We start from the raw sequence: 18,737 nt of genomic DNA, 5'->3' as shown, positions 1-18,737 counted from the left end.
ATATTATCATTAATTTACCGCCCTGCGCATTGCGCGGGTCTCATTCTAGTAGCAACATAATTTCTCATATTTCACTTTTTTCCCTAAAATTTGTCATGGTATCAGAGCTAGCTTTACTGATATCTCTTTAGGGTTAAGACAACCAACCCAAATAATTTATCTTTTCTTTTTTCTTCTTTTACTACATCTAATCCAGCCACTATAGATGACACAAATCTAAATTCTTCTCAAAACTGGCAAGTGCATTTTATATATACCCAAGTGAGAATCCAACTTAGCCAATGATAAAGCCAGCGACAATTAAGATAGTTTTGATCTTATCCTTAATGGACGACATACTTTTGATTTGTCAAATTTAAACTTTTAAATTAGCCTCAATTATTAACGAAAGAAACTAGTACTCAAATTCAATTTTTTAAAATCGAATTTAAACTAGTTCCATTAATTTTGCGTTGGTTCCAACCTAACTTTACTCATCATCTGTCTATAGGCTTTTCTTTTTCTCAAATAAATAAAAAAAAATTCATGTTTAGCATTTACATTAAAATACAAATATTTATCATTTTACGTAGTATTTTATAATTTCGCATGCACTCAATTTTGTCATCAATACCTGCAAAATAAAGAGAAAAAAAAAGTTTTTAATTTCAGTAGTGCCAGCAAAATTAGACTAACAAAAAAATGGTAAATATTTGTATTTTAATGTAAGGTGATAAATATGAATTTTTTATTTATTTAAAAAAAAGGCCTCCATATATATACATGAAAATAGGGATAGTATACATTCTTTATTCATGGACTATTGAAAATGGGAAACATTGTAGATTAATTAATTAAATCACGGGTTATGTCCAATGTATGTGAACACTGTCGAGTGCCGTAATACGGAGGTGGCTGAAGGGGCCCAACATAAGACCATTAGACCAGGGTCTTAAAGCCAGCACTCCGCAGGGGAAAAAGAAACATATTAATTTTTTGTTTTTATTTAAAAAGAAATTAAATTATGAGTTTTATGATAGCAAATGCATGATTAACGTCTTAGAATAATGTAAACCATGAAGGATATTTTAAACTGAATTTGGGTTCACTAAAGATCGAAGTCTTGACCTTTTAGATCTAACGCTCTAATACAATGTCATGATACCACTCATTCCAAAAACTTTAGCTGATGGAAAAAGATAACACTAATAGTTATATCTCTAATACTTCATAAACCTCTATTGTATACATTGTAGGAATATTTCATTGACTCTTCATACTTTCTCTTATTCAAAAAGGAAAGGAAAGGAAAATGTGTGTCCACACTCCACACTAGAGATGTGAGATTAGAGGTCCTTAGTCCTATTTTGTGAAAGAATTTTCTGTATCCAAATTTTAATTTAATAAAGTTCGTTTTATTTATTTAAGCTAATAAGCTTTAAAAAAAAAAAAGAAGAGCAAAAGGGAGGGACCATAGGGTCCATAGGAGGTGGGCGAGAATCTTATATAAAAGGACACACTCACTCTCCTACTCTCTCTGCCTTTTGTGGTTCCTCCAACACTTCTCATATATCAGTGAGAGAGAGAGAGAATATTTTGGGTGTGCAGAGATATGGCTCGAAGCTCAATAACAATGAAATGGGTGTCCATGTTCATGCTCCTTCTGCTCCCCCATTTCACCCTCACTACTAAGGCAGATGATGGTAATGTTCTCTCCTTGCTCTGCAACATGTATGTGTCTATGTTCCTGAGATCTGATCAATTATGCTGGGTTTTTTCCCTTATGTGCTTCATCAAATTGTGTGGCCTAGTAGTATGGTACGCGAGTACGATAATGTTTTGTTAGTGTTTACTTTTTATTTTAGAATTGGCTCTTGTAGGCAGGGGTGGGGGGGTAAATTCTGGAATTTGGTTTTACTAATTTGAACTGCTGGATTTTGAGGACACTAAGGATGTTATACATACCAATTATAGAAACAAGAGGGTCGTTATTGTGTTCTAACTTGGAGCACTTTTCCTTTTGTGAGACCCTTTGAGCTTGATTTGGTTGGTTAAGCTCTTCTAGCTCTAGATGAAGTGAACTAACAAGTCTCATTTCTATGTTCTGTTCTCCACCGACTCTGCATTTTTCACTGTCTTTTTTTTTTTTTGGTATTAAAACTGTATAGTAACAAGTAACAACTAACAACTCAAAATAGAACAGATGTTGATTACTTTTTTAATTGTACAGAATAGTATATCTCTTTTAATTTTAAATGTGGGTGAGGGTAGCTTTCCTCCTTTCAATTTCATGTCATTTTCTATTTTCTTCTTTTTCCTCCTTTAATAGTTTCAAGGATGAAGGTAAAATTGTGCCCAAAAATAGGAATGAACAAAAAGATCTGCTAGAAAACATGATGAAAATTAAAGTGGCCAAGTTGCAAGCGAATAGTTAAAAAGATAGTAATTTCCAGTAATTGTTTTTAAGATAATACTTTTTGCTTTTGCTTTTGGCATTTTTTAATGAGGATATTTACACTAATTGAAAAATGTTAGAAGTTTATACTTTATAGAATTGAGGCTACGAATTTAATGAACTCATAAAGTTGGTATAATGCTATAATTACGCGCTTCTTAATTTCTTAAAACCACAATAGTTGACTGTAGGCAATATTCACAGTGATTATATCTTAGTTTCAGACAGCTAAGCTAAACTTGTAAAAAAAAAAACAAGAAAGAAAAAGTAGTAGAGTGTAAACAGTAGGAGTGGAAAATCATAACTAGCCTCGAGATGCATAAAAGAAGGCATGGCAACTTAAGCATATGGGACCCAATGAAAGGACTTTTTGGAATTTTTTGGTATATAATCTTAGGGATGCGAAATGACCTTATTACTTTTTTTTTTTTTGGTCTCCCACGGTATCCCCCAACCCGGCAGGTCAAAGACTAATCCGTCGCGGTACTGAGCTCCATTTAAGGGTTTGCCGCTAGCCAATGGGTTGCTGCATGCACAAGGCGGGATTCGAACCCCCGACACTTGCTTAAGCGGACTAGTGAGCTAACCACTAGACCAACCCAACTTGGTTAAAATGACCTTATTACTTATTAGACATTGTTCCCGCCTTTCATCGAATGCTTTTCTCCTCTAAAGTATAAGGACCTTTTCGTAAAGCCCATAATGGCGTTATCAATATCACTCACCAAATCACCAATTATGCTAGCAGATTTTACTAATTATTGTCGTTTAGGTCACTAGCTAGTAGCTATTTCCGTTAAACAAGGCGATTAAAAGCACGGTAACAAAAAAGAAGGTGCTTTTATTTTTCTCCTTGAGTCAAAGTGAGAGAGAGAGAGAGAGTACTGGGAGTCTTGGAGTGGGGTTAGGAGTAGGACCCCCCATGCGCTCAACGCGGCTTCTGATTCATGTTGGATTGGACCATACATAAATTTTGTTTCCTTTCAACATCAAACGCTTTTGTCGTGTTTTAGCCACTGGGAAAATGTTCTAATCCACTCCCTTGCTCCTTGCCTCGGCCTCATTCATACATGTGTGAATGGCAGCAGCTTATATGTCTGGCACACTCTCTTTGCTTCTAAGCAGTTCCACTAGTTGGCACGTACTCAATGAGTGAAAACATTTTGTTCAGCGGAGTCGACTTTACGTGAAGTGAAGTTGATAGTTGATAGTTGATAGTTGAGAGCTGTTAGATAAAAATTTAGTCGAACCAGTAAAATCATTTAACAGTTCTTAGTTATCAACTTCATGTGAAGTCTACTGAACCTGAGTTTTCATCATTGGAATAATGTTGAATCTTTTAGTTTCCTTAATTTATTACATTGATGGATAATGGCATGATTATGGGAAGGGGTCCAGTCGAGAATGGTGTAGGTAATTAGGTATGGTGCAATCACTGCAAAAATGTTGATTTGTTCAGCATAAATAAATATTGAATGTTGATTACGATTGAATTGGGCTGGGCAGTTGGGGACTTGGGGGCATGTGCTTGAGAAGGAAATGTTGCAGCCGGCCCCCAACACTTTTTTGTTGTCTTGTGTTGCTGGCATGTGAATGTGAATGTAATTAACGTACAGGACTAGTGGGAAACGGAGATTTCGAGGCATCACCATCAAATGGCTTCCCAAGCGAGGCGCTAGTGGAAAGCCCCACCGAGATCCCAAGCTGGAAATCAAACGGCACCGTTGAGCTCGTTGAATCCGGTCAAAAGCAAGGTGGCATGATCCTAATTGTGCCACAAGGAAGGCACGCCGTCAGGCTCGGCAACGACGCCGAGATCAGCCAGGAGTTCCCAGTGGAGAAGGGCTCCGTTTACTCCGTCACGTTCTGCGCCGCCCGCACGTGCGCACAGCTGGAGTCACTTAACGTGTCCGTGCCGCCGGCGTCGCAGACCATTGACCTCCAGACGCTCTACAACGTTCAGGGTTGGAACCCTTACGCCGTTTCTTTTAACGCCGACAGCGACTCCTTTAGGTTGGTTTTCAAGAACCCTGGCATGGAGGATGACCCTACTTGCGGGCCAATCATTGACAACATTGCCATCAAGAAGCTTTTCACTCCTGACAAGCCCAAAGGTATTTCCATTAATTAATTAATTACTATATCAGTAAGGTGAAAACTCACGTGAAGTCGACTTTACGTAAATTTGATATTACAGATAACGCCGTGGTCAATGGAGACATGGAAGAAGGTCCATGGATGTTTAGAAACACATCACTGGGTGTCCTACTTCCCACCAACCTCGACGAAGAAACCTCCTCGCTGCCTGGCTGGATCGTGGAATCCAACCGAGCCATCCGCTACATCGACTCGGACCACTTCGCCGTCCCCGGAGGCAAGAGAGCCATCGAGTTGCTCTCCGGGAAGGAAGGCATCATCTCCCAAATGGTTGAGACCAAACCAGACAAGGATTACAGCTTGACCTTCTCGTTGGGGCACGCCGATGACAAATGCAAGGAGCCTCTCGCCGTCATGGCTTTTGCCGGTGACCAGGCTCAAAACATCCATTACACACCAAACTCCAATTCAACATTCCAAACTGCAAATCTCAATTTCACTGCCAAGGCAGATAGGACCAGGATTGCCTTCTACAGTATTTACTACAACACCAGAAGTGACGACATGAGCTCCCTTTGTGGCCCTGTGGTCGATGATGTCAGAGTCTGGTTTGCCGCCGCCACCTCCCTCTCTAAATTCGCCCTTTCCAGGCTTAGCCTTCTCATTTTCGGTTTACTTTGGCTTCTACTCTGATGCCTTTATTTTCATTTCCAATTACCTTCTTTGCTCAATATTCTTACTAGTTACCTCTAGGTAAATTCACATGTATTGTATTTGAACTGGCCTTAAGTTTATCCAGTTTTTGCTATGACAAATGACAATGTCCTACTCCTGTCTTAGTACCTTTGTCACTGTTATATACACCGCATAGCTAGCGAGGAATTTGATGGTTGGATCTATAATATTCAATTTTGGAATGTGAAAGCTAAGTGCAATCTAAATTTCTGTTATTTTTGTGGGATTGATCCTCTAAAGTGGGATTAAAGCAGCTTGAATTTGCTTTGCTTGATGTTGCAATCAGTGTTCATGATAAGAATGCTTTGCTCTTTTATGATATATATAGCTTGTACAGTGTTAAATGTCATTTTGTTTACTCCAACATTCTTTGTTTTTTCGGATAAGTAATTACTATGACATGTAAAGTAGACATAGTCAGAGTTTTAGAACTAATGATGGCGGGGTTAACTGTACACGGTTGGACTCGGGTCCAACAGAGATCTAATGGCCTACTTTCATGAGTTCATGTTCATGATCTGGTCATTCTATGTTTAAGGGACTATAATTTGCTAGGCTTTGATATAATTTGCTATACTATGATCTGGTCATTCTATATTTAAAAACTCACCTGCAATAGTCTTTAGTCTTTACGTGAGGTTAATGATAGAGAACTATTAGGTTAATGATAGAGAAGTATTAGATGATTTGATATATTTGACTAAATTATTATTTATTATCATTTAATTAATTCATCTTTAATAATTTAGGAAGAGGAGGTTAGAAATTTAAAATTTAATAATAATTAAATTTTTATTTTTTATTTAATCAATTTTCTCGTATTTAAATTTTTTTCCCATAATGACCTTTTAGTAATAATATTAGCAGTATATGATGTGATATCATCTTTAGGCTCATATTACTCTTACTATAATTATTATTAGGTAAAAACTCAAAGTGAAATCGTCTTCACTTAAAGGTGATATTATCTAATGTCTCTCAAATATCAACTTTACTATACCTAAGTTTGTTTCTCCTCTTTTTGGAATGCACATAATACCTATATTGAAAAATCATACTCCCCAACACTTACACACCCATTGTCTTTAAAAACAACCTTTTTACATTTTTTATTAACTTAAACATCCAAAATTTTTCTTCTATTTCAGAAATTCTTTATTTGTCGCTCCTCCTTCACCCTCCACGATCAACTGTTTTCAATCTCCATTTTTATATACAGAAATATTTATTTGTGAAGGATTTGAAATGACACGATCCATAAAAAAACTTTATAAATAAGCCAAAAAAAACATAACGAAATATGAAGAAAAAATTGGATATACAAGAATGTAATGAATTAATTAAACTAAGTGAAAATCCTGAACCATTTCATTTGTTTACTCTTTTAATTCTGATAAAGAAAAAATAAAACATAAATGACATTGATTTTGAAATAGAGAGGAAATGTCAACAAGGAAAACGTATTAACCCAGCTGATAAAAGGGCCCTCAAGTCTGAAAATCAAATCAAATAACTCCAAAACAGAGAGAAACAGAACAACACACCAAAACAAAGGGCGGGGGAGATTTTCTTCCATTTCCTCTCTCCCCCTCCATGGAAGGCGGCGACGATTCTCCCCCTCCCTCCGCCGCCTCGCCCCCTTGGCACGGCGATCACGCTGGCGCTTCCGATCCCGATCTTGCTTCTGGCCCGGAAGATATCGCTGGGGCTGAATTTCATGATCTCCTCACCGAAGAAGAGCAACACCATACCGACCTCAACCATGACCTTGACCATGACCATGACGATGACCACGAGCACGCCCCTGAGCCTGAAACCACGGACGTCTCCTTCGATGATCTCAAGCTCAAGATCATCAAGCAGGTAAAAACACCTCTTCCATTCCCCCTCCCTCTCAATCACTCTGATCTTCAAATTTCAACCAATTTATCTTTTTAATGTGTTCTTTATGTTCGATTGTGTTCTCTCGTAGGCACAGCAACTTAATAATGTTTTAATTCGTTCTATTGTGTTATGTGTTTAGTAACGGGCGTTAGAAATATTTATGTTTTAGCTATGACTAGGTTTTTGATGAAGACATTGTTCTATTCCTTCCTTGACTTAAGCTTGGTGAATTTGGTTGTGTTGATTTTGGTTCAGGTGGAGTATTATTTCAGCGATGAGAATCTGCCCACTGATAAGTATCTCTTGGGTTTCATCAGGAGGAATAAGGAAGGGTTTGGTAAGTGGTATTAACTATTAAGTCTCTCTGTGATGTTGCTCTTTTATTAGGCATATAATATGATCTGGTCGCCAATTCTTCGTGTGTTATGTATTTGCTGTTAGTCTGCTAGCTTTGAGATGTGAGATTATCCATTTTGAAGTTTTTCTCTGAGGTCTTAGGAGGGAACTTGTATGCTGTTGCATAGAAGCACATCCTGAGGGAGGATAAATTTTTGCGGAATGAGGATTTTATTTGTCTAGTAATAACTAAAAGCATTCTCTGAGGATATGCTTGAGACTGCCTGCATTTTATGACAACTATAATTTCTTCATAAAGAATAAGACAATGTTTCTTCTCATGCTTCTTTTTATTATTATTATTATGAGGAAGCATCATTGCTATCTCTTAAAAAAAGCTAATGTTAGTTCATGTTGTTTATGCAGCTACACACATTTCACATTTATTTATTTATCTATCCTAACATGTGTTTCTTATTTTCACTGGTCCTGCAGTTCCTGTATCAGTAATTGCTTCCTTTAGAAAAATGAAGAGGCTCAGTCGAGATCATTCAGTTATAGCTGCGGCACTGCAGGAATCTTCAGTGCTTGTATGATAAATCCTTCCTTGTTTTGTAAACATGAACTGCATTTGTGATTATTTTCTTGCAGACCTGAGGGAAATTTCATTAATGGGATTTGCAGGTTGTGAGTAGTGATGGCAAAAGGGTTAAGCGGGTCAATCCATTTCGATTCAAAGAATCTAGAGATCATAAGGTATTAGTTGTGAAGGGGGAAGATACCTTTTTAATGATTCTTTCTTTCTTTCTTTCTTTTTTTTCCTTTTGTTATCTGTGTCTTATTATTGGATTCTAGTTATATACTGTTTTGGTAGAGAATTTGCCAGAGGATCATTCAAAGGACAACCTTCAGCGAATATTCCGTGAAGCTGGAAAGTAAGATTTCTTCCAGCCTTGGTATTGTTTCAATATTTGTTAAGTAAGACCGTAATTTTTGTGGTTCGAATTCTCTTATGTGGACATATCTTCTTATATACAGTATAAGGCGGATTAGCATTTATGATCCACGTTCTGCTGCAGAGTCGACAAAACATAAACAAGAAACGTTTTTTAGTAGCAAGGTTTGGAATTATCTTATATTTAAATCTAGACTTAAGTATGAAGAGTTCTAACCTTTCTAATTGCTCGTGCTAGAACTTCCATTTTGAATATTTCAGTTGTCTTAGAAATGAAATATAGTGCTGCTAGTACTACTTCCATAGTCAACGGTACCCTGTAAAATTGCTTGCTTATGTCTAACTCTTGGGTGTTAACTAACGTTACTTTTTGCCTTTTCTGTTCATTGTTTTTTTTTTTCTCTCTTACTTTGACATCCATTTTACATTGATGTAGTTACATGCTCTTGTGGAGTACGACACTATTGAGTCGGCTGAGAAAGCTGTGAGTATCATTTTTTATATAATTTTATATGCATAGTTTCATAAGCATTTATCGCCTGGCCAATTGATGTACTCTTCCCTGATCCTCGTTCCTGGTTAGGTGGCTTTGTTAAATGATGAACAGGATTGGAGAAATGGCATGCGTGTTAAACTTCTCAAGAAAATGGTTAGTTCCACATTCGTTCTTCATGAGACAAATTATCAGAAAAAGTTAACGACGACAATGATGATGATGATGATGATTTTATGATATAGGGGAAGTATGGACACAAAAAACAAGCTTGGAAGGTAGCTAATTCTGAGAAGAATAGCTCTAGCCATGTGTCTGAACAAACAGATGAGGAAAATCATAGCTCAAATGAGCTTCATGAAGATACACATGATGAAGAGGTTTGTTTTACATTGTTTTCTTAACCCTTTGAAGCATCCTGTAATTTATCTATTATAAATGAATCATCAATTGTTAATCATATAAATGCAACTATTAATAGATATTTTTAAAAGGATATATTCCAGATTTCTGTTTTCAATTTGAATAAGTTTTCATTCACCTGCGTTGCTTTCCTTTCATTACAGGATGGCGACCACTTGGCAAAGGATAATAAAGGTGGGCACAGGCCTAGAAGTCATGGAAGATCAAGAAAACAAAAATATCGTGCTGCAAATGGAATAGGTATCTCTCTTATTAACAGTTCTGCTTGCGTTCTATCATTTTTAAGTTGAATCTCTTCCCTTGTTGATAATTGTATTTGTTCCAGGCCATGGAAGCACTTCATCTACTCATGTCATGGAAGCACCGAAACCGCCTCCTGGACCAAAAATGCCCGATGGAACACGAGGCTTTGCAATGGGTCGAGGGCGACCTCCTGTCCCAGCTCCCAATTAGCAAAGATTTGGAGCTAGACAAGAAGGACTTGTATTTAAGCAGTGTTTTGCCCGTCGGTTGTAGTGATATCCTAGTTTTTTTTTTAATTCGGGGCTATGAGTGTGTTTGCTGGAGTCAACATTCAAGGTTTTTGTTGGGGTGTTCAATTTTATGGGACAGCTTGTGAAAGCTAGTAGTGTTGGTGGAGCATATTACCTAATTTAATGTTTTATTAGGCTGAAGAGGATAAACCGTACTTCTATTATGGTAATCCTCACCTTACGAGGAATCTGTGTAACAAAACAATCCCCTGAAAAATCTGTTAATGGGGAGGTGAAAGCTATCGTTTTGATATTGATTTGAAATTTACTATAATGATCACTAGTATCGTTACTTAAAACAACGGGGTTGGCTTGAAATATTATTTCACAGAACTTGTAAAATTTTTAAGGTAACCGGATCTGGAAATCTAGGGAGAATCCATGGGTCTAAACTCCCGCAGTCTACTCATGTTTTGTTCTTATATTCTATCCTGACACTTCTCCCTTGAGTTAGATTTTAGGTGGATTAGGTTCATAATCATTCGTTAGGGTGTGTTATGTGGCTAACGAACAAGTTCTGCGAAATGAGGGATAGCTAGATTGCTAGCTACTTTATTTAATAATAATAATAATAATAATTTCTCGAGTGTGAATAAAGTGGGATAATTTGCCCTACGTTGGAGAATTATTTTAGGATCGAGATAATACTCAATTTGATGTCTGAAGTTACAATCGAACCTCAATTTAGTCCTTAAAGTTTCAATTGCCTCAATTTAGTCCATAAACTTTTCAATTGACTCTGTGACGAGGTTCAAGTGGAATTTCAGGGACCAAATTGAGTATTTTCTCTTTTAAGATCTTATTTTTCATGAGAAAGTAACAGTATTACGAAAAGATGAAAAAGACATTAGGTAAGAAACAGTCGGAAAGCCAAGAAGAGCAAGTAAAGATGAAAATTTTAAGATGTTGAGATGCCAATGGTGTTTCGAGGTGAGGTGAGGTAAGTGTGTGACAGTAGGAGAGTTACGTTGCACGATGACAGTAGTAACAAACTAACAAACAAGAAAGAAAGAAAGTGGAATGGTTGTGTAGCGCCATTCTGACAATTTCCCATCCCCCACCCTAATTGCCTCCCGAATTTATTAATAGAATATATGCATTGCACACATCTCCCTGGATTCTCGAATATACCCATGGCCTTGTTCTGTTTCTCCTCATATTCACAACTAACAAACTCAGATCTACATTTCTCTCACGTTCCATATCCATGGCTTCACATCCACGCCTCCCCTTCCCCAATCACCTCCCTCTCCCTCTCCCTCGATCCTCATCCTCCCTGGTCCTTTCTCCACCTTCATCCTTCGATTTTCCCGCTCTCAAGGTACTTTACTGATCTCATCTCCTAATTAATCTCAACGTTCATAGATGGATAAGTGATTCGATTCGTTCTCCTGCAGCTACGTCCATTGGCTATCCAACAACATAGCTCCTCTTCTCGACGTCATTTTATTCATACCAGTACCAGAGCCGCCGATGATGTACGTTTCTTCCTCTTGCTTCTCATGTATTCAGATTTATTTGGTTGTGATTGGATTAAGATACATACATACATACATACATACATACATACATACATACATACATACATACATACATACAGGATTCTTTTGACATGCCGTCTCCGGAGGAATGGACCTATCTTGATGATTATGAGAATTTCCCTCCTCCTGCTGCTGCCGAATCATACGTCATGTCCTCCAGTGATGGCGAAGACAGCGACCGTGACGCGTTTCTCACTCCGGTCAATGATCTTGAATTACCTGCTGTTTCTTCCTCCTCGGCTTCCTCCAATCATAAAGACTCTATAACCGTCGCTGCTCATCGTTTTGCAACTCTTAGCAGTGAACGCAAGAAGCATAGGCAAGTATGTACAACTTGTATCATTGTTGTTTTTTGAACAATCACTTGAAATTCACGATGAAGGCAAGGGAATCTCACTAATGCTAGTATCTAGTTTTGGTAATAATTCTTCAAATAATTTGATAATCGGTCCCGTTAAGTTACCAACAGCATATCTGCCAACTTCTGCAAACTTTTATTTATAACTGTGTTTCATGGAAGTGTCTTCGTGGATGTGTCTAATAAAAATATCTTTTTTATGATTGTGTTTAATAGAAGTGTCTTTATAGATATATTTTCTGGATGTGTCTCTTTATATATGTATTTAAAATATAATAATTAATTATTATTGACAATAAGTTGGCAGATAATATGTTGGTACCTTATACTTTTCCTTTGATAATTGATAGCCCAAACTATTAATGGTTCTGTATGACCATGTTTCTAGAGATTTGATGTATTCTTCATCATTCTTAAGTTGCTGCTTTTGCCTTTATGATTCATAGGCTTTTCTCTGGGATATTACTTACCTCATCTCCTTTACCAATTGCCTTTCAATTTGCAGGATCAAACGTGGCATGATCATCACTGTGGGTCTTATAATAGTCTTGTTGGTGCTGCTCTTGTATGTAGATTGGTGTGCGTGGAGAATTGTTAGATTGCCCTTGTCTCCTTTTTATTTGACCCGCCCTTTCCTCCTATCAGCCATTTTGGTCTCTTTTGCTGGCTATGTTTGTGTCCCTATTTTTCGTGGTTTTAGAGCTATCAATGTCATCAAGCGCCAAGGCCCAATTAGACATCGCTTGAGAAAGAGGACACCTACATTGGGTGGTTTGTTTTTTGTACCTATTGGTATAATTGTAGCTCTACTCCTTGTCGGTTCCTCATCTGCTGAAGTGTCTGGGGCAGCTGGTATGACAGTTGCATTTGCAGCGGTTGGTTTGCTTAATGATATATTAAGCCTCACCAAGAATCACAGGAGAGGTTTGCCTGCACTGGCAGAACTTATTTTGGAGGTAACCATCATTTAAAAAAAAAAAATCATTATTTTATTTTCTTTTTTTTATTTCTATTGTGCATTGTGACTAATTGTTCTCTGACTAGTCTTTGCTATCTAGTATCTAACCACTTACTAATCAAAAGCCTCAGTTTAGTTCTAGAAACAAAATCCGTGTCTTGATGCCCACGTAGATAAGTAGACACTAACTGTGAGGAACTAAAGTAGGGTGGTCTTGAGTTTTATTAATTTACAAGTTCTACAATTATTTGTTTTTATTAAATTTGCATTTTCATGCCTTACAGATAGCTGTTGGAACGTGGTTTTCATTTTGGCTGGACATCACTAGTATATCTTCCCCTTATGGCATGTATACCTTCTTGTTACTAATCTGATCAACATTTTTCTGATGGTAACTCACATGTCTGTTCTCATAAAAAAGCACTTTTACAACCAGTTGCAAACATGGATTTCCCCTTCAGTTCCTGGGTTAAACCTTTAATTAAATGCACTTGACATGTTTAATATTTGTTGTCAGACATGCTTGGTCTGTTCAGATGGAATAGTTAAAGGATGGAAAGTAACTTTAGAGAGCAATTAAAATTCTCTACGACAAAATCATATCCATGTGATTTCAACTACTTTTCATCTTTTTTTTTTATTGTATCTTCTCAATAAAATTGCTATGATTGCACTCATGAAAAATAAAATATTGAAGCATTGTAAAAACATTTTTTAATGGTCGATCATACTAACTATAGAATGCAGATGATGATGATGCCCATAAGCAAGGTTTTTTTCGTTCATTTATTTTAGTATATTTGGTCGTTTGATCTTGTAACAAATCACTCAAGTTGCCTCCTTCCCCTGATTTCTTTACATATATGCAGGAAGATGTTGGTACCACTTCCACCAGGCCTCATGTACTTGGGACGATATTACCATCTCTTGACTTCATTTTCTTTTGTTTCTGTCGGACATGGCATTAAGTTGGCAGATGCTCTTGATGGACTAGCTGGTGGTACTGCTGCATTGGCTTTTACTGGAATGTCAATAGCCGTGCTTCCAATATGTTCTGGTTAGTGGCATGTCTTTTAAGTCAGTTATAAACCAATTATCTCTAGGGCAGATATCTCTTCTTTTTCAACAAAGATGCTCCACATCTTGATATGGATTTAAATATATTAGGGTATTCTTCGCATTCTAGTATAACAGTTTTCTTTGGGAATGAGCAATGACACCTTGCCTCCTCTTATTTAACTGGGATACTGACGATGGTCATTTTCAGTACTACATACAAGGAAAATTTGCTTCTGTTGTTTGCTATGTTATTGATCTGTTACCATCGTAAACCAGACCTCGCTATATTTGGAGCTTCAATGGCTGGGTCTTGCGTCGGATTTCTCCTGCACAACAGATACAAAGCATCTGTTTTTATGGGTAATACAGGATCTTTGGCACTTGGTGGCGCATTGGCTGCAATGGCTGCATGTAGCGGAATGTTCTTCCCACTTTTTATTTCATCTGGAATTCTCGTTCTTGAGGCATCATCAGTTATCATTCAGGTCTTTACCACGCTTATAATGTGACTAATTTTATATGGAGTTAAGATTTTTTTATATGAATGCCTAATCCATTTTATAAAATTCATTCATCCTTATTGTTGGCTGCAATTTTCATGTGCGGAAAGTTCTTATTTTAATGTTATTGCATTCTGTTTTCTCATTTTTCAGATATTGCACTTGAATGTAACTAAGGGGTTACAGGAAGCAGGGTGGCGCTTTCTTAGAATGCCGCCCTTTCATTATCACCTTCAGTTACGTGGTTTCAGAGAACCAAACATCGTATTAGGTGCATATCTGATATCATCTGTGTTGGCTTTGCTTGGTGGCTATGTCGGTCTAATTTCAGCATAAGCATCATCAGTTACCTTTACCAGATGATACATGTCTCTGTTTCTTGCAAGCTTAGCTTTGATTTCCACCTTAGTGGTTCAACCATTGAATTCAACCTATCTTCAATATCTCCCCATTGGAGCATGATTAATATTTTGGTTAAATTGACAAACATATTAGTAGCATTCCCTGCCATCCCTTTAATATTTTCCTTAACCCATTGTCACGCCCAATACACAATTTCAACGGATACCAAATGATAACATATCTCGAGATGAATCCATTTTTGTTAAAATTTTCGTCAATTGATTTTAGAATTATTTGTCTCTCTTTTTTAACTTCTATTATTCAATAGATTCATGATGAATGAAAATTGTTCATAGCTGAATAATGCTACTAAGTATAATTTCAATCCGCAATAAAAGGGATGATAGAGTTTTTCTCGTGAAAGATAGAAATATGGTTTTTTTTTTTTTTTGGTTCGGTGGATTTGACAATTCCTAATCCTAGGTACCCCAATGGATTGGACAACCCTCAATTCTAGGTACACAACACACCCACACACTCCTCACATATTTTATCACATTTTTTCTCAATTGCATTCTTTAGAGTTTGAACCCTAGACCTTGAGGTGGGGAGTGGGGAGAAATGCCATTAGAGCCAAGGCTCATTGGCAGAAATATGGTTAATCGGGAAGAATGTTGAGACTTATTAATGGGTCGAACCTACTAGTAGGTGCCATTTTTGAGATGGTTGCGTGTCAAAGGTTTCAAATTCATTAGGATTAGCCCATAGTCAAAGCTCGACCTATCATGATTCATGACATTATATTTCGTTCAAAATAAATAACCCAGTTAATTTTGTTATCTAAAAATGAATAAAATCAATGTATCTCAAACGATATCCAATCTTCATGGTCAAAATACTTCGAAGGAAGCATCGTCTGAAATGTTCACATATAAAAAGGGTTTTGAAAAATAAATATTAGAAGGGGAAAAAAAGGTTGGTTGCCTCAATTTTCAACCAGGAATGTTGCCAACTGCTCACATTTTCTTCTCTGACTATAAAGGAAGGAAGAAACAATGACAAAAAGGTTATGCAAGAATTAGGATTAGGATTAATGGTGATGTTGATATAGTCAGAGAAGATGGAAATCACAAGTTAGAGAGAATGACATAAAATCCTTTTATAAAAGTGGGTTTTATTTTAAAATTAAAATCGAACCACTTGTCCACTTATATAAATCTAATAATTGTAATTATATCTTCTCATTTTTCATTAGATATCATTAATCTTAACCATATGTATTCCTATATATTAATAATAAATTTTAAAATAAAATAATTATATTTATAAATTTTATTTTAATATAAATACTAATATATTTTTTTATTAAAATTTTTTGCCTCTTCAAATATTTTTTTCAAGTTCCGTCTGTACTCCTACGTACTCTCATTTTTTTTTAATTAATTTGTATTGATGTAGAAAATTTGGAATCAAGGGCTATTTTAGTCATTTTATATAATATTTTAGTCTTGTCTATATGTATCCAAACATAATACTAGACATTACATTAGTGTCTTGTCCATCGTATCCAAACACAATACACAAAAGATAATTTTTAGTGTCTCCGTCCTATTGTCTCCGTTTCAGTGTCATGTTCTATCCTGTCTCTAAAAACAAACGCAGCCTTAGGGTTGGCAATAGGTAGGGTAGGGTTTAGACTCTATTCTAATCCTACCTGCGAGTTAAAAACTTTTTTAAAATTTTACCCTACCCTACCTACGGGTTAAGAATTTCTTAACCCTAACCCTACCCGCACCCTAAAGTTTTAAACTCTATCGTACCCGATCCTACCAACAGAAAAATAAAAAAATTTCAAGCAAATATAAAATTCAACCATTTGAAATTTTATACATATTAATAAAATAGAAAATAAAAAACTAAGTTCAAATTAAAAATAATAAAATCTTAAAAAAATCTAATATAAAATTATAAATAATATTATCATCAACTAGTTTAGTAGTTATTTCAAGTTTTTATAAGAAAAAGATTATAGGTTCAACACTTACTTTCTTTACTACATATATAACTTTTACCTATATATTATATAATATATTAGAAATTCCGGTAAGGTAGAGTATACTCTGAATCCGTATCCTACCCTACCCGCAAGCGAACTCGCACCGCACCCTACCCTACCCGTAGTGGGTAGAGTAGACAATCCTACTCGAACGGATTGATTCGAGTTAAGTACCCACGAGTAGAATATAGATTGTCAGCCCTAGTAGCCAGGGACGGATTTATGTTATTGGGTGCGGGGGCAAGCGCCCCCGCTACAATTTGAAATTTTTTTGAGTAGTATATGATAATAATATTTATTTGCCCCCATTAAATTATTAAATTTGACCCCACAATAATTTTTTACTCAACTTTTGGTACATAATAATTAATTTAAGAATTTTATATTGAATGTCTATTAGAATAATCAATTATCAATTTAAATTAGATTAGTGTTCTTTCTTAGAAATCAACTTGAAAGAGTATTATTTATCTTCTTTTAAAATTAGCTTTATTTTTTTCTGTAACAACAACATTAATTGAAAGAACTTTTTCAACTATGAATATCGATAAGAGTTGATTTTAATTGTATGAAAAGTAAATTTTAAATAATTGTTTAGTGATATATATATATATATATATATATATATATATATATATATATATATATATATATATATATATATATATATATATATATATCACTAAACAATTATTTAAAATTTACTTTTCATACAATTAAAATCAACTCTTATCGATATTCATAGTTGAAAAAGTTCTTTCAATTAATGTTGTTGTTACAGAAAAAAATAAAGCTAATTTTAAAAGAAGATAAATAATACTCTTTCAAGTTGATTTCTAAGAAAGAACAGGATAAAATGGATAAAATAGTGAAAAAATCCAATGTAATGAAATAATATTATCTTTTTAATAAAACAAAAACTATAATTTAGCTTAACTTAAAAGTAGTGTTTTAAGACATTCTTTTAACAATTCTTTAAGAAAATAAGAATTTTATACATTTACTGCCACTGAAATCTTAAATTTCTTACACTAATTTTTATTAATAATAAACTTCAAGTAGTAACTGTGAATTTTTAAAGAATACTTACTTTTTCTCTGAATTACTCATTTACAAAACCCTTCATCCGAGACCTATAGGAATGTAGAATGTTTTTAAAGAATGTGTGTTTGGAGTGTAAACAGATTTTAGTGTTAATATATTTTTGTAGAATTAATTTTGATCAAAATTTAATTGATGTTAATGTGATTTATATTTAAATACTCTTTTGTCAAATTTGGAAAAAGAATGCTATTGGATGCATAATTATTAAAAGGACATATTATATTTTTAATTCATATTTTTAAAAAAATTTCTGATAATCTTCTCGTATTTTTTATTTTGCTATTTCAATGAAAAAATGCCGATATAACAAACAAAATTTCTTGTTTTATCTTAAATTCTTAATACATCTGTTTAATCCAAAACTAAATCCGTGTTTAAAAGGCAAAAGAAAAACCCAAGAAGATAGTTCAAAGATCGAGGAAGTTAAACCCTTGGACTTTTTGAAAACACAAAAAGAAGGCATACATGCAAGTGCATAGGATAGCCCAACCACTGTGATTTCCAGTTTCCGATCTGTGGCACCTCCTTCATTGGTTTTCTTGTGAATACTGAATAGTTAGTTAATCGAGACTACACTCACGGGATTTTGCAAAATTAATGACAAAATCCTCCATGCTATCCTAATCATCATATTCTATTATTCGTCGGAAATGAATCCTCTCAATTGTTAAAAAAAATTGACAATATAAAGTGTGATTTCTAACGTTTCATTGCTCTTTCTCATATTTATTCTTAGTCCCATTTATAAAATTAATGATAAGAGATTACACTTTACTCTCTTAATTATTAAAAAAAATGGAGAGAATCCATTCCCTCCTTCATCCTTGTAGATTTTGCTAACATGGATCTCTAGGATATACGTTTTAAGACATCCTCCTTCAGTCCCTTGGTTTTAAAATTTCAATTTAACTAACACATGTATCAAGGAC

General features: G+C 35.2%; 3 protein-coding genes and 1 long non-coding RNA gene across 4 annotated transcripts; 3 read left to right on the top strand and 1 right to left on the bottom strand.

Annotated features, from left to right (window-relative positions):
• Window positions 1,498–5,544, top strand: LOC107622912. Its single transcript, XM_016324987.2, has 3 exons — window positions 1,498–1,682; window positions 4,051–4,548; window positions 4,632–5,544. Exons 1-3 carry the CDS (start codon window positions 1,592–1,594, stop codon window positions 5,222–5,224), a joined length of 1,182 nt encoding a protein of 393 aa, XP_016180473.1. The 5' UTR covers window positions 1,498–1,591; the 3' UTR covers window positions 5,225–5,544.
• On the bottom strand, window positions 2,022–4,044 carry LOC110268302. The gene is made up of 2 exons (XR_002356486.1): window positions 3,053–4,044; window positions 2,022–2,845 (listed from the first exon to the last, which is right to left on the bottom strand). It is a non-coding gene; the product is annotated as an uncharacterized LOC110268302 (long non-coding RNA).
• On the top strand, window positions 6,755–10,164 carry LOC107623024 (la-related protein 6A). The gene is made up of 11 exons (XM_016325144.2): window positions 6,755–7,129; window positions 7,406–7,487; window positions 7,982–8,076; window positions 8,171–8,242; window positions 8,342–8,421; window positions 8,525–8,606; window positions 8,878–8,925; window positions 9,025–9,090; window positions 9,180–9,314; window positions 9,501–9,597; window positions 9,683–10,164. Exons 1-11 carry the CDS (start codon window positions 6,860–6,862, stop codon window positions 9,808–9,810), a joined length of 1,155 nt encoding a protein of 384 aa, XP_016180630.1. The 5' UTR covers window positions 6,755–6,859; the 3' UTR covers window positions 9,811–10,164.
• On the top strand, window positions 10,755–14,994 carry LOC107623471 (phospho-N-acetylmuramoyl-pentapeptide-transferase homolog). The gene is made up of 8 exons (XM_016325743.2): window positions 10,755–11,211; window positions 11,288–11,368; window positions 11,491–11,750; window positions 12,295–12,745; window positions 13,032–13,096; window positions 13,617–13,804; window positions 14,083–14,291; window positions 14,460–14,994. Exons 1-8 carry the CDS (start codon window positions 11,098–11,100, stop codon window positions 14,640–14,642), a joined length of 1,551 nt encoding a protein of 516 aa, XP_016181229.1. The 5' UTR covers window positions 10,755–11,097; the 3' UTR covers window positions 14,643–14,994.

This window comes from Arachis ipaensis, chromosome B10 (assembly GCF_000816755.2).
Source record: "Arachis ipaensis cultivar K30076 chromosome B10, Araip1.1, whole genome shotgun sequence".
NCBI classification, from domain to species: domain Eukaryota; kingdom Viridiplantae; phylum Streptophyta; class Magnoliopsida; order Fabales; family Fabaceae; genus Arachis; species Arachis ipaensis.
Note: the sequence above shows the minus strand (reverse complement) of the source record. Positions and strands in the feature narration are given on the sequence as shown.